Source organism: Contarinia nasturtii, unplaced genomic scaffold (assembly GCF_009176525.2).
Source record: "Contarinia nasturtii isolate CC-2019 unplaced genomic scaffold, AAFC_CNas_1.1 Cnas_scaffold_2166, whole genome shotgun sequence".
Classification (NCBI taxonomy): Eukaryota; Metazoa; Arthropoda; class Insecta; order Diptera; family Cecidomyiidae; genus Contarinia; species Contarinia nasturtii.
The window spans coordinates 1300081-1316063 of record NW_022199493.1 but is presented as its reverse complement, the minus strand read 5'-3'; the positions used below and the strand labels follow the sequence as shown (position 1 = coordinate 1316063).

The window sequence follows — 15983 nt, the reverse complement described above, 5'->3', positions numbered from 1 at the left end:
GGCGACGCAAAATTAAAAATGTTCATGAATTTGATTGCAAGCGTCACTGAAAATTTATATCAGATCATTTTCAGATTTCAGATGTGCAGTATTGCGTCACATTGGGAACTTCGAAAGAAGTGTTTTGTACTTATATCATTTGTTTTAACATTAAATTTAATTTTTCTCTTTGAAATCTACAAAAATGTTTGGCCAAAATTTTACATGTTCTTTTATTGTATGCATATCACAGCGGACGGCAGTTCGCGCGAGTGACGAAACCACATTAGTGTGTTGAAAAGTCGAACTCGCTATATATACACGTAATTTCCAAATTCTAGCCTGGAAGGCCTTTAGCCGCGAATGTTGTATGGTTGGAAAGCCCATGGGCCATAGATCAAGATAACATTAAATTTAATTTTTCTGTTTGTAATCAACAAAATTTTTTGACTCGCTACGCTCGCCTAAATTTTTCATATTCTTTTATTGTATTCAAATATATTGATATTCATCACATTGCAAATCAAAAATATTTTTATTTATCGATTTCTTGCAATGCACGCCAATTTTTTTGCGTTCTGCCATACTTTCATCATTTGTTTTTACATTAAATTAGGATTTTCTGTTTGCTCTCGAAATTTTTTTTGCATTTTCAATAGCTTTTGTAAAATTTTGAAACAAAAGGAGAAATTTCTAGGAGTATGTATGGTTACCAAATCTATTCAAAACTAATTGTACCAATGTTTTTATTCATTTTCTTCAATTGAATAAAGCCCTCAAAATATCATTTCAAGGTGTAGTTTCTAGGCCGATTATCTCAAACAAATCAAACCAATTTCTCAAAAAGATTGCCCTCATTGGATTCCTTGGGTCCGAATTATGTGATATCAGTTGTTATAATGAACAAAATTTATAAAATCCAAGCATGTTGTAGTTGGTTATGTAAAAAATCTTAAAAAACTGGTCGGCCAAATACACGCTTTTTCGAATGTTGACCAATTTTGAAAAATGTTGATTTTAGAAAATGTGCACATTGGTTCAAAATTGGGTGGATTGAACCATCTCCACTGAATTTTTTTCGAAATTTCTTCACTGTATGCTCAAGGGGAGCTCAATATCTTGCCAAAGAGCCAAAAATGACGTATTATTGTTGAAAAATACTCGGTATACCGAAGCCCGATCATGGTATAGGATTTCCTATATAAACTTTGTAACTAACAACACCTCTAATGCGTATTCCGAGTATTCCGAGATTTAATATTTTCAACAGTTTAATTATTGTCGCAAAATTCGATTAGTACTTGGAATACGCATTAGAGGTGTTGTTAGTTACGAGCATGATCAGGCTTCGCGGTATACCATACTCTGAAAATTCTTCAAAAATCGTTACGAATTTTCCCGGACATGACACATACACCAAAACATCTCAAATTTGGTCCCCAACAAACGCTCAGTTTTCCACCAGAAAACTATGTATGTAATTTTTTTAATTTTGGTTGGTGTGAAAAAAGTCATGGTCATTTTTCCAAAAAAACAACACATGCAGCGCCATCTAGTGATCATTTTCGAAATTTTTTCCAATCTGACTTCAGATCAGGATAGCTGAGGTTCGTACCTTTCCAACGACATATAGATCATTACCTAAACCTTTCAAATGCACAGAAAGTAGGCCATTCGATGAAAAACTGAAAAGGTGCATTCCACTTTTTTTCGAACCTAGACCTCAGACACTTGCGTGACGAAATCGAAAAATTCGAAGAGACATGTATGCTCAGTTGTCCATCTACTTTCGAATAAAATCGGTCTCCGGCGATTTAAGAAATGCCTCGGAAAAAAATTTGCCGACAAACAAACAAACCATTTCAAAAATTTCGTGTTTTTTTGTAACATTTTTTGACATGATCATATCACGGACACTTTTCGATCGATTCCAACAAAAAAAAATTTCAACACTATCTACCCGAACTCCAGTTTTCGAATATGCCATTTTTCGAAAATTTGTTTCTGGTTTGAGTGGTCAAAATGGACAAAACCAAGAATTTTCCTTTTTTTGAAGCGCCGCCTAGCGGTCAAATTTTGAAATTTTTTATTTTTCTTGCGGATTCTTAATTTGGTGCCCGAGCACTACTAAAATATTCAAAAGACCTTTTCCAAAAGTCAGCGGTATCGATTTTCATTTCTTTACAGTATAATATACTGAGTATATATAGAGTGACGCAGAAATACATATAACAATATGTATATGTATGTGCGTCACTTGGAGGACTGCAGACAAATTTATAAAAACAAAATTCAATGTAAATGTTCTTTATCAAACATGTAAACAATATGTAACTAATAAACTCGTTCAATGTCACAAACTAAGTGTCGAATTGAAAGAAATGAACGTAGTAAAGAAGTATGGCCAGCGCTGTGAATTTTTCGATTTTCTTTCGATAGTATGTATATACTCCCTTTTATAATTCCTGTCTGTTTTTTACCCCAATTTAATCGTTGGATTATAAAATAATGTACTACAAATTTGTTGAGAATTCTTTTGGGTCAGCCTTCTAAATCCTTCCAATCTCTTATATACACTCAACCCGTGATTTGTTTGACCTGAAACCCAAAAATTCAGCATGTCAAAAAACCTTTGGAATAAGTTTTTTGCCCAATGCCTGCCGAACTCAGTCTCATAAACAATGAGAGCCATGAAAATCAGAAGAGCGTAATATTTTATTCCTGAATGAAAGGGATAATATATTGGGTAAATGAATTAGAAAAATAGGTCGGTAATCCAAGGGCTAATAGAGTCCAAAATTATCGAAATAATATAGTTAAATTTTTGTCAACCCCAGTATAATTATTTTATCAATCTTCTCTTCCAAGTGCATCAATAGTGAGAATACATGAATATTGAACTATTAGTATTGAGAGAGAGAGTCTTTTTTTCTTGATGGAATAATTTACCGCATTTGTAATAATGAAATTATACGGTTTCATAAAATAAAAAAACATCTGATTTCCTTTCACAGAATTGCCTTATCAGAATTCTAATCTGCTTACAACCATTTCTGCTAAGCTCATATAGACCTTCGAGCTTGCATATTTAATGCATGTATAAATATTTTCCACTTATTAATTCACCAGTTTTGTGATCATCTTGATTGATTCACCAAAGGTAAAAATGTACCGAATTTTTATAATTTGATATAATTTTAAGTTTATCACAAATTATTATGATTACCGATCCCTTTCCAATAGGAGTACTATGGAACTTTGTTTATTAGTTACTCAATACTCTAAGTTGGTATATTTTTCTTTTCTTATTTTCCTTCAATCACTTTTAATTATGCATTGAGATTTAGTTTTATTCACCAGTTCTGAAATAAAGGTTTACGAAGGTACGACAGTAAGCATAAAGGATGAAAAATATTGCCAACGTGAATAAAGGATCAGAATTTGTTATGTTTGTTGAAAGTCGTTGTTTGGTCAAACGATGCACATGATATTTTAAATAATAAGATTTGAATTTGATGAAAACACTGATATGCTTTCACAACTGTGAATTTTATTTGATTCGCAAAGAATAATAATATTCCTTGGAGGCATTATGAATTCCACAGTAAATTTACCTGTTTCGGGTTATTTTCATAAATTTTATGTTTGTTTTGATATTAGATTAAAGTCAATGGCTTGGATTTGTAAATAAAAATGAAAATGACTTAACGTAACTCATCTCCTGCTTTCGCCTACAGAAATTCCCATACATAAGAGCTGGAGGAAAGATACTTTAGGTCATTTTCATTTTCAGCTACAAATATACATTTATTACAAAAACCTAAAATTTGAGGTTCGATTGAACTATTTTCATTAAAAAAAGTAAACATTAGATAAAAATACAGCCTTATGTACCTTTTATATTTTAACATGCATTATAAATTTGAATTATCTTAGCGTAAATTTCTATCACGGGAAAAAACTCTGTAGTAACAACAAAGTTCTTTGTTGAATGATGATTTTTGCTGCTTAAAATGGCCTATTATACAAACCGAATTGAAATTAAAGAAACACAATCTGGGCTTGTCGTAACGTTAATGCAAATGAAAGCAATGTATGCTCGTAATTTGTGTGCCTTTAACTCAATTAAAAAATGTGATATCATCACCAAAAAAATTGTCAATCTTTTGACACAAAATAAAGAAAAATATAAATTTCTTCAAAGAAATCTATTATTCTAGCGTAATTTTATAATGTTTTTAGTGCATTCTAACTAAATCTAGGTGGTCATTTTCATGTCAAATGAAACGGAGATTATGTACATAGTGGAATGTATCCACTTGTTTCATTAATATTAATAATCCAATAATACTTCTTTTGACAACATAATGTGAACACAACACAATTAAATTTTAAATTGAAATTCTAACGATTCATTTGTTCATTTCGGCTCAAATAAAAAAATACGCTCTATGTACCAAGCAATATTTATTTATATGTATTAAAAATGTGCTCGCATCGTGTGACAGTATTGTTAGTATAAACAACTTCCATCAATTTTAAACTACAATCGCACCAACCGATTTTGTTTACAATAAAACTTTGTCTTGTTTTCAATTTCAACGATTTTGTGTGATCGGAACGCTGTTTGCTGTGGAATGGATATATTCACAGTTGGTTTTGTGTTCATTTATGTTTTATTTTCGAAGTAACAGAGTGTTGATAAAATAAATTGTTAACAACATTTCGATAGGCAATCTATTTTTGCAAACAACACATTAATAATACGGTGACCAATCTCTCCACTTGGTGTGAAGCTCGATTTGAGTCATTGTTTCGAATGTGATGCTGGTATCACAATCAAAACAACAATGAGTTAAGATTTAATGGATTCGACATCAGAAATGCCAAAATGTTAGCATAACGATCAAACGACTCGTCAAATGGTAACGTGAAAAGAGTAGAAAAGGCCAACATTTTATTGGATGATCTGGTCGCAATTGGATGGCGACGCCAAAAATACATGAAATTTTTCATAAAGGACCATTGGGTTGAATCGTTGTGGTTGTTCGGACAAATGCAACGTCAAATAGCAGCTTATCACAGTGATGCCGCACAATTGAATACCATTCGTGAAATATTTCGCGACAATCCGAACTTTCAACAGCCAACGAAAATAAACAGTTTTGCTCTTGCACCGTTATGCGATTATCATTTGAAGTGCGTGCGATTGGATATAAGAGATTTGTATAACAAATTAGCAAGTAAGCTAAAAGTGTTGTCCAGATTCCTCAATCATGAGACCAACTGTCTGAATAAATACCCAGAAAAATACTACAGAGATCATAATAGAGATGGACTATGGAATTTGTTGTTTGACGTCGATAAAATCAACCAATTGGGCAAACGATCCAAACAATTCCATCATCAAATCGTGACCGAGTGTTTCCGTATCGGTACAGTTCACCAAACCAGAGCGGGCGTGCAACGAAAATGTGCATTCACAGGCGGACAACCTTGTGGATAAGAAATACGTTATTTGCATCGATCCGAATGAAAAAACGTGGTTCGCTATAACGCATCGCAACATTCCCAAAATACCTGATGAACCGGAATAGGTGAGATAATTTGAAATCTAATTTGAAATGTGTTTGAATCGAAACTCATTATTTTTTATCAATTGGAATTATGAAGGAAAACATCACAATAACAAACACGCGATTCTACTAGGAAACTCAGCAGAAGACGAAGACAAAAAGAGGCGAAAATTTAGCTGGATGGTTTGATATCGAAGAAAAGAAAATGCATATCCATTCGGTCCACCCTCACCACCCAATTCAACATGGCAATGGTACATTGAGTACTCGTATAGTATTAAAATCTTCAAACTTTCAGAATGTTATTTTTTGTGTACAAAATAGTCTGCGTAAAGTTTCACGTCATTAAGGTGGCATACAGGCATGGCTCCCATACAAAAGATCATTTTTTTGTGATTTTTATCAAAAATTGATTGTATCTCAAAATTAACATCGGATTCGGTTTTCTCGTGCCAACAAACAAGCCAATACATATTTTTAGTGTACATAATTTTAGTGTACACAATAGTGTACATAAAGTATGACTTTTGGATAAAAATTAGACTCTTTCTCATTGGCATCACTTCAGACAACTTTTCTGGAGGATGAGATAATCTATTGACAAATTTTGCGTACGGCGGACGACGTACCACGTGGAAGCGACCCACAACAACCATGCTCAAAATAGCCTAATTCGGGTTTTTTGACCTCAGAAACGTCCAGAAAACATGTTTTTGAAGTGTCGTTTTGAGGTGGTACTTTTTTGTATAATAATAATTCAACGTTAGGTAGGGCACCGTTTATGTATTGAGAATAACAAACACAGATAAATATTTATTATTGAAAATGGCCTTATTGTTTTTCAAAATATTCACCATGATGATCGATACACTTTTCCATTCGCTCGAACCACTTGTCATAGCATTCATGCTACTCCGAAAGAGATATATCCAAAACGTGTGTTTTGAACGCATCAACTGCTCCTTCGGGCGTCGAAAATCGTTCTCCACGCAGTTTTTTCTTTACACTCGGGAATAAAAAGAAATCATTGGGTGTCAAATCAGGACTGTAGGGCGGATGACCCATCAATTCGGTCTTTTAACCGGTCAAATATTGATTGGCTTGAGCCGATGTGTGAGAGCTCGCATTATCATGATGAAGAATTATTTTGCGACGGCGGTTGTTTTTTCTTATTTCACCAAACACTTCTGGCAAACAAATGGTGGTGTACCATTCAGAATTGACCGTTCTACGATCCTCTAGTGGAACTGTTGCCACATGTCCACTAATGGCGAAAAAACAGGCAACCATTTGCTCCGAAGTGCTTCTTGCTCGAACAACTTTAGTCGGGTTATCTTCACTTTGGAAGACCCATACAGTCGACTGCTGTTTTGTTTCGGGCTCATACGGGCTCTTATATCGATGATCGTCACCTGTGACGATCTTATAAATGTTTTTTGAAGCACCACGATTGAATTTCTTGAGCATTTGTTTGCACCAATCGACACGAGCCTTTTTTTGAGCGATTGTCTAATTATGTGGGATCCAACGCGAGCAAATCTTTTTCACGTCTAAATGTTCGTGCAAAATCTTATATACGCTGGTGTAACTAATGCCCAGGGATGCCTCAATCTCACTGTATGTCACATGACAATCTTCCATTATCAGTTCACTCACAGCATCGATTGTTTCTGGCAAAACAACTGATTTTGGACGACCTTCCTTAAACTCATCTTTGAGCAAACGACGGCCACGATTGAATTCATTAAACCAACGGTATACAGTGGCCTTGGATGGAGCTTCATCACCAAAGGTCGAATGAATTTCATCAAGGGTGTAGACACGAATTATAAAACTTTGAATCATGTGAATCACAGTGAATCAAATGAATCATTCAAATGTCAAATAAGCATCACTTTTAGTTTTACTAACATGATCGTTCAACAAATTCTAAATATTATCGTTGATTTTATTTGGAATTTACTAGAAAAACACGAAATAGATAAAAAAAATAATAAGTTAATACATTTAAAAAAACGTCAAGAAATCATTTTTTCGAAAACAAATAATTTTAATTTTTCAATAAATATTTCTTGTATGACACATAAATGACATTTCAAATGTCATCTAAACAATGTGAATCTTTTGAATCACAGTGAATCAAATGAATCACGTCTACCCCCTAGGATTTCATCGACGCACTGTTGTTGTGATAATCCACGTCCAAAGTTGTAAAAAATAATCGCACGAAAATTTTCACGAGTTATTTCCATTTTTTTGTTGAGACGCAATTTACAAGTCACTGTAAACAATACAAATAGCGCGCGCACGTCAGAACGTTCTGAGGACGTTTATGCTAAAGAATGTCAAGCTTTACGAATTTGACAATGCTTTGCATCGGCCAACACTAGTAATGCCAATTCTCAATACATAAACGGTGCCCCTCGTATAAGCATATAATTAATCGGTTCAAACGTTGTGTAATCGCTTCTCCTTATTGGTATATCAAAAAGCGGTGTGGCTCTGGTGTTATGCGATGAATCGTAATAATTCAAACTGTTTGATATATGACTGGACTTCATATCACCATGAATAGTTTTGAAGATGAAAGACACTTGTGCCATCTTGCGTCTCTTTTCAAGCATAATCATTTGTAGAAACAGCATATTTCGGTAGTTTGTAACTTCCAGTTCATTCTCCTTAGTGCAAAAAATAAAAATTGTTTTTCGTAGTGTGGATAACTGCTCTATATTCAATGATTGGAAGTACGTTTTTTTTTTTTTTAATTTAACGTTTTATTGTTAACATGGGTCGACAAAATCCTTGCCGTAGAATTTTAACCAAGCCAGTCTTGATTTGGTTTTAGCCGCGACATGCTCGTTGTGTGACTTGAAATTCATTCGCATCAAGCAACACTTCCAAGCAGTGATGAGCACATTAGCTGGCTAATTTGCCATCACTGTGTTCACCGGCTAACGAATGCGTAAGCCAGCACTAACACACGTCAGGAGAATTGGACGTTTTCACACGCATACTATCATACACAGTCACACAGACAGTGTAGACAGTTAGCTGGCTAACGATTGGTGTACACCAAATGTTGGTATACACCGAGGCTAAGACAACGCTGCTTCCAAGTCTCTTTCAATTTGAACGCCGCCTATGTTGTATTTGTATTCATATTGTAAATCCCAGATGATATGATATGATCTTTGTTTTGTTTACATTTAATTTTAATAAATTGCGTCTATAATAATCCGCTACACGATCCAAGTCATTTTGAAGAGTAATGCAGTCATCTGTTGAGGTGATATATTTCGAAAGTAATTCCTCTCCAAACTTCCCTATCGAGAGCCAGGTCTTGAGTTTCTCTACACCAATCATACCCTCTAACATCCAAATCACATTTAACTGAATCCAAATAACGTCTACGAGGTCTTCCCCTATTTCTCGGTCCATCCGAATCAGCATACAAAACCTTCTTTGGCAAACGAGACTCATTCATACGTTGGACATGACCAAACCATCTCAATCTTTACTTTCTTGCTACATCATCAACCGACTCAACATTCAAATCATCTCGAATTCTTTCATTTCTAATACGATTTTCCCATTGATCCCTACGCGATACTCCAGAAATCATAAGCAAAACTTTCATATCAGCCACTTCCAAACCATGAATTAAATTTTGAGAATCGACCCAGCTCTCGCTTCCGTAAAGGATAGTTGGTCTGAAGATTGACTGATGAATCATCAATTTCGTCTCCTTACTCAACTCACGTTTATTGAAAACGTGTGATCTAAGTTGCGCTACTACCTTATTTCCATTCATTCTACGGTGTTCAAACTCTTTATCAAACTTGCCATCTTCAGAGAAGATGCAACCCAAATACTTGAATTGTGACACTTGTTCAAGCAAGTTTCCATTCAATTCGCATTGAATAGTTTTTCGAGTTTTACCCACATGCATAACCTGAGTTTTCGAACTGCTAATTGTCATTCCAAAGTCTGTACAGGCCGCTTGTAAATCTCTAATACTATTCTGCAGCTCCTGTTCAGAACTACCGAATAGTACCAGATCATCTGCATATGCTAAGGCAGAGATTACATTACCCCCAAAGCTACGATTTTATCAGCTTATCCATATAAATAATAAACAGAAGCGGTGAAATTGTACAGCCCTGTCTAAGACCATTACGCACCTCAAACCATTCGCTCAAATCACCATCCACTCTAACTGATGCTTTGATGTTTGAGTACAAACTTTTAATTGCCCTAAGAAGAGACCCATTTATTCCATATTCGGCTAAAACCGACCACAACTTTGATCTTGGAATACAATCATAAGCCTTCTGCAAATCAACGAAACACAAAAACAAATCCTTATTTTTCTCATGGAATTTCTCTAGCAGCTGTCTCAAAACAAAAATTTGGTCTTGGCAACCCCGCATAGGGCGGAATCCCGATTGATTTTCAAATTTTGCGAATGAAAGTATGCATGAATTGTTCACGACGAAAGGTAGATCAATAACAAACAAGATGAACAAAGTGGAGCCAATGGGATATCCTTGATCCGTCTCAGTGGTAACTTCGATTGGGTCAGATTTGGTATCTGCTATCTTTACAATTTGTTTGCGACCAGAAAAGTAAGATTTGATCCATTTTAACAGCTGTGTATTCAATCCCATTATGTCTAGTTTTTGAATAAGTAAATTTAAGTTAACCGAGTCAAAAGTCTTGGCAATGTCCAAATAGATGGCGTCTGTTGGATGTCCCAAAGGACATTCTCCATATTTGCGGTACAATGACAGTTTCAAGTGATTCCACACTACATTTATTAATTGGCTGCACTTTTCGGAAATTGGAAAAGTTTCATTGAAGACGAGTATTTCATCTGCAACAGCCGCTGTTTATGATAAGTTATGCACTGAAGTTTTAGTCCATCCACTCAACCAACAAAACATCGCTCCAATTAATGTGTCATGTGTAATGTGCGGAAAAGTAAAAACCACAATAAAGGCTCACTTCTTAAAAAAATAGCATTTCCATGAAAAGAGGACCATCTTTTTAACTTCACAAAAAGACACCAAATTAATTATTTCTCGTCTGTTTTTGGATGTTATAGATCCAAAATACTTGAAATGAGCAACAATTAGTGGGAAGGTTTGAGAGAAAGTTGATAGAACACGACAAACTGGTCTACCAAGGCAAGATTTTGAAGGTTCGACGCATACTGAGAAGAATCGAAGACAATGGTCCATTGAGTGTAATGCAAATGTGCTATTCGATAGCCCATGGATAAAGGTTTACACCAATAAAAACGAATTTAATATTGTATGTTTGTTGTTCAAATGGCGAACGTCTGAATTTAGTCTAAAGACTTATTGTTCATATGTAAATTACACAGGACTTTGTCGGATGTTTGGCGTACTAGTACCAGGATCCATAAATTATTGAATAAAACAAATATTATAATGATTAGTTAGCGTAGCTAGGCTAGACACAATTTGTGTTGCAAATTGTGTGGCCTTGTTGTCCGTTCATATGAAGGAGCCCGTAGGTAAATAAAGTTTTTAATTTAAAAAAAGATATCCCATATACAATTCAATTGATACTAATGAATGTCGTGACTCTTTTCTAAGTATTCACACCTCAATGCTTCGCTATGGCAACCGTAAAAATAACTGAAACTGCATACAAATCCGGGTCCAAATTTGACCGTGAATTTTTTCCTGGTAATGGGTGAATTTGCATTACAAACTGTTTCTTGGATATTCCAGCGTGAATTTATCAAGAGAACTTAATAAATATATTGGTTTTAGAACCTTAAATTTTAATAAAAACATACTGTAAACTTTACAGTGTAAAGAGATAACATGAAATAAAAACAAAGGCAATATATCAGAGAGAGCGAATATGAATCGTTGCGGTTAATATTGTTCTTTCCGGATCTGTTGTTGTAATTTGTGCAAAACTCTATATAAAATGTAGTTCTTCATGTTCAACATCATTTGGAACAAAATAGGATCTATTTCTTCATCACAAAGATTCAAATGATCAATAAAAGGTGGTTAAGAGGCCAACGGTATACTATAACAATAAAAAATGGTCTAAAATGGTTAAAAGTGAAAAAATGTGCATTTGAATTTAATCAACAACGTTAACGTTGGTCTGAAAAGTGCAGGTATACAGTTGTTTAATCCTCTGGGCCCATTATGATCAACATAACTGTACGTTACCCAATTTATCGTAAGAACCGCATCATTGATGAATAACATATATGAAACATTGAAATAATTCATCTGGGAATTAAATTGTATGATTAAAAGTTCACATTTCACAGAAAAGTATGGTAGTATAACTTTCCAGTTAAATTTGTAAAATATTAGTAAAAAATGTGTAGTCCAATTTTCTATCCATAACATGGTTATATAGACATTTTCATTGCACTTTTTTTCTTTATCCATTTGTTCCTGAAGTAATTACATTTTAAGAATGGTATAAGAAAAATTAAATTAGTAACCTTTAGATATAATACTTGAATTTGGGAAATCCAAAAATTCTATCTTGGTCGAAAGGTTTATATTTTTTCAGGAATGCAAAAATGTGTTAGGTGTCAATAAAAAGAAAATTGTAGATAATCAACACGCTTACAACACAATTAAATATATTTATGTACAATAGAGTCTTTATAGAAACAACAAGGAAACGGAACTTAATTGGATGATCTGTATATATGTAGTACATTTATACAACGTATGGTCTGAATCAAACTTATGACGGGCAATGTATAGAGAAGACAATGTAATTTATTATTGGTGGCAGATGGAGGTATATTGATGTAGAACTCATTGAGAAATCCTGTAAAATGTCTCTTGACTAGAAAAGGGAAAAAAACATAAACATCACACTTGTACGATGAAGATTATATATCCACAACTCACATATGGAGAGAGAAAAATTGAATGAAGAACTGATTATGAGAAACTTGTAGCATTAGTTGCCAAAACTTCATATGACATGGAGTAAAAACGAGATTTTAAAGCGTATGAACGTATATGCTCCTTCATCTACTCTCTATTTGTACACAATTGGATTGAATGGATGAGAATAATGGCAAATTTTTTACTCAAAATCTAACAGTGTATCAATAATAATAATAATTCTACCGAGCAGCGTTCCTTCGCATTGGTGATTCCTTTATAAAAAAAAATATATAAACAAATATAATATAATTTAAATATTTTTCAATTGCAATTTTGTGAGAGACATATTGAAATTTATGTAAACATTAATAATTCAATTAATTTCAATATCATTGTAGTAATAGTTTTCATTTTCATCTCTTTTGTTTTAAAAATTTTTCAATTCTCAGCTTTGATTCTGTAGATACATTTTCTTCTAAATCAATTAAATTAACATCATCATTTTTTTACTATAATAATCGTTGAATGTTATAAGCATGTAATTTATCGGTTCGATTTAATCGCTCCTTCTTGTCTTGGAACACCTTGTGTTGGAACAACATAGGGCCTTCAGAGAAGGATCCCTGTCATTCAGGTTTCTGTTAATCAGTTTAGTTTTTCAGATAAATCGGCTAGGGGGTAGACACGTGGAATCAAAACTCACAGAAATCACAAAAATCATTAAAATCACAGAAATCGCAGAATTCAATTTTTGTGATTTCTTTGATTTCTGTCAAATGTAGTGTATTTTGTACCGCACACACACTATGTGTGCGACTTCTACTATAGGCGCACACTACCACAGTGAAATTAGCTTTGTATATAAGTGTATTTTATGTCCAATATTGAGGTTTGGAATCGAGAAATCACCGAAATCGCAAGAATTAAAGATTTCATAGAAATCAAATAATTCACACTGGATTCATAGGTGTCTACCCCCTAGTAAATCGGTGATTGGTCGATTGTATCCTACATTATGATTTTTTCCATAACCTATATGACGCTTTGTGACCCATGTCTTCGTTGTGCACGAAGCTAACTAAACACAGTAACCTATGACTAAATACGATGTTTTATCGGTTACACAAATGTAAAATAAAGACATTTTATTGTCCCTGGGTCGAAAATATCTTTGCCGTAATCTAAATTTTAAATTTTAGTGATTTTATTGAACAAATTATTATTAATCGTATTTTATCAATTTAATAAACGGTTGTTTTGATATCAGAATCAAAAAAATCTCATAACCGCCAATAATCTGACCAACATAGTGTATTAATTTTTTTATTTTGTTTGTAAAATCATGATTTCATTCCTTAAGTCGAAATACCGCGTTAATTCTCTGGCATTCAATAGAACATAATGTATCAAGAGTATTGTGCTTCTACGTTTATTTTGGCGACCTTTTTATGGTAATACACACCGTTGCTTCAACCATGCTTCTGGCCCGCTAGAACTCAACTAATAATCAACGCTACAAAGATGTCTGAGACACATAAACACATATCAAACGTTAACATTTGGTGAAAACTCGTACATCTAATTAATGTACGCAGGAAAAACACAATATTTAATGGAATATATTTTGTGTGTTCTGTTGGAAGTTCACCGTAAAGCAAACAACAAAACAAAAGCTTGGAAATTGCTTTAAATGAAACGCATGAGGACGACGTTGAGATGTATGCTATCGAGAGCAAGCATGTATCTTTCTCTAGTGTGTATTTCAGTTGAATAGCAGAGAATATAGAGGATAGCAAATTTGTATTAGCATTGTGATTCCATACAGTGGTATGTATACATTACCCGTACCTATTTCCACTTTACACCAAAAACACACTACACAATGACGAACCAACCGAATTAACGTTCGGATGAAATGAGTGGGAAAAGAGTAAAAAAATGTTTGCTTTAATTGTTTGTGTATTTAAAACTGCATACGCGAGTTAATAACAAACATAAGGTAATACATTTTGATGCTATTGTGATCAAGTACACGTAACGTGCCATTGAACCAACTCGAAGTATACTGATATTATGGAATTCAATACTTTATGTGGCTAATTTTTCTAGTGGCAAACGAACTGGAAGCCCTTCATTGATTTTATTTTCAAATCTATGCCCACATATGGAACTTTGTCCGCTTTGTAGTGGTACTATGTTCGTTCAGCGTAAATAACGAAACATCAAAAATATTAGCAAAATGGATGCACGTGCTCAAAGGCTGATAAGATTTTATTAATGTTCGAATACAATAGGAAGTGTGTGAGTAATTTTTGGCATAGTTCTACAGCGTGATGTATGAACATTAAACATATCTAAACGGACATATATGGCTTTTCTCATTGTATCACATGGATTAGTATACTTAATTAAGTGAAGCAATTTTACATTCAACTTTTGTTTGAATTTCAAAAGAAAAAATGTATAATGTACTTCATTTCAACAACAAGCATTTTATATAGCCCACAGCACTCAATTTCTCCAATTTTTTACGCTTGTGTTAAAATTCAAGTGTAATTACGTTGTTGACCTTACTTATGATCATCATTAAAAAAAAAATAACTGAAAAAAAACATGAATCTAAAGAACAAAAATGCCACAAGCAATTATATTGTCATAAAATGTATTTTGATGTCAAGACGTTATTAAAAATGTAACAAAAAAGATCTCTCAAATCCTTGGTTGTAATAATAATTAGATCCGCATTAGATTGGAAAATAAGCAAAAAAATTTAATAACTTTAAAAACGGAATGCTATAAGATTTGTTAGCAGTTTGCAAGCCGTTAGCAAAATTCAATGACATGAATTAATAAATTGTCTTAATTTGTTTATTTATAATTCTCAGTCCTGCTGTGCTTTTGAAGCTCATCTTTTATGTTTTTATTACTTTCATATCTTGCGTATTTTAGTCTTTCATTCATATTTTGTAATGATAATAAAAGAACCAAAAACTGTGAAGAAGTTCGGATTAAACTAAAATATGGGCACTTTACATGCGCATTAATATAATTGTGGTTGTGTAAAAATTAAGAACTATTATACCTTACAGCGATGTTGACATATGACTGCGCCACGCATGACAATAATGGATAGTGTTGTATGTTTATTTTTTCAACGTGAGAAATACGCATTGTGAAGTGATTGATCATTTAACTTATATCATAAATGAGAAAAATAATTGGAATCAAACTTGGTATGATCAACTTTTTCTTCATTCAGTGATTTTAATGAAATCGATTTTGAAAGCGCCAATATTTAGGGAAATAAAACATAAATAGAGTCTTAGACGAACAGGAGTAGACGAACTTTTCCGCACGGTGGTAGATGCGTATTTCATTAAGCTAGTGAAAATAATATTTGTTCGAATTTTCAAGCTTTTCAAGCGGTGTAAAGGCCGAGACCAAAAAATATGTTCGACATCGAAATATTCTTTAATATAATAGCAGAAGTACTGACAAAAGATTTTTCACACTTTCATGATGG

The 15983-nt window shown here is 33.5% G+C and overlaps 2 protein-coding genes across 2 annotated transcripts in view; both read right to left on the bottom strand.

Annotated features, from left to right (window-relative positions):
- The window catches only part of LOC116347836, a 102071-nt gene that overhangs the window by 72347 nt on the left and 13741 nt on the right, over window positions 1-15983 (bottom strand). The window lies entirely within an intron of this gene.
- On the bottom strand, window positions 7065-7807 carry LOC116347838 (histone-lysine N-methyltransferase SETMAR-like). Its single transcript, XM_031778577.1, has 2 exons — window positions 7732-7807; window positions 7065-7366 (listed from the first exon to the last, which is right to left on the bottom strand). The coding sequence occupies exons 1-2, from the start codon at window positions 7805-7807 to the stop codon at window positions 7065-7067; spliced, it is 378 nt and encodes a 125-aa protein (XP_031634437.1).

Excerpts from the sequence above, each read along its gene's own strand:
- LOC116347838 (XM_031778577.1), bottom strand. The coding sequence starts at position 7,807 with ATGGAAATAACTCGTGAAAATTTTCGTGCGATTATTTTTTACAACTTT. Across the intron at positions 7,367-7,731 it reads ATTATCACAACAACAGTGCG|TTGATGAAATTCATTCGACC; the intron begins TCGATGAAATCC and ends GTGTCTACACCC.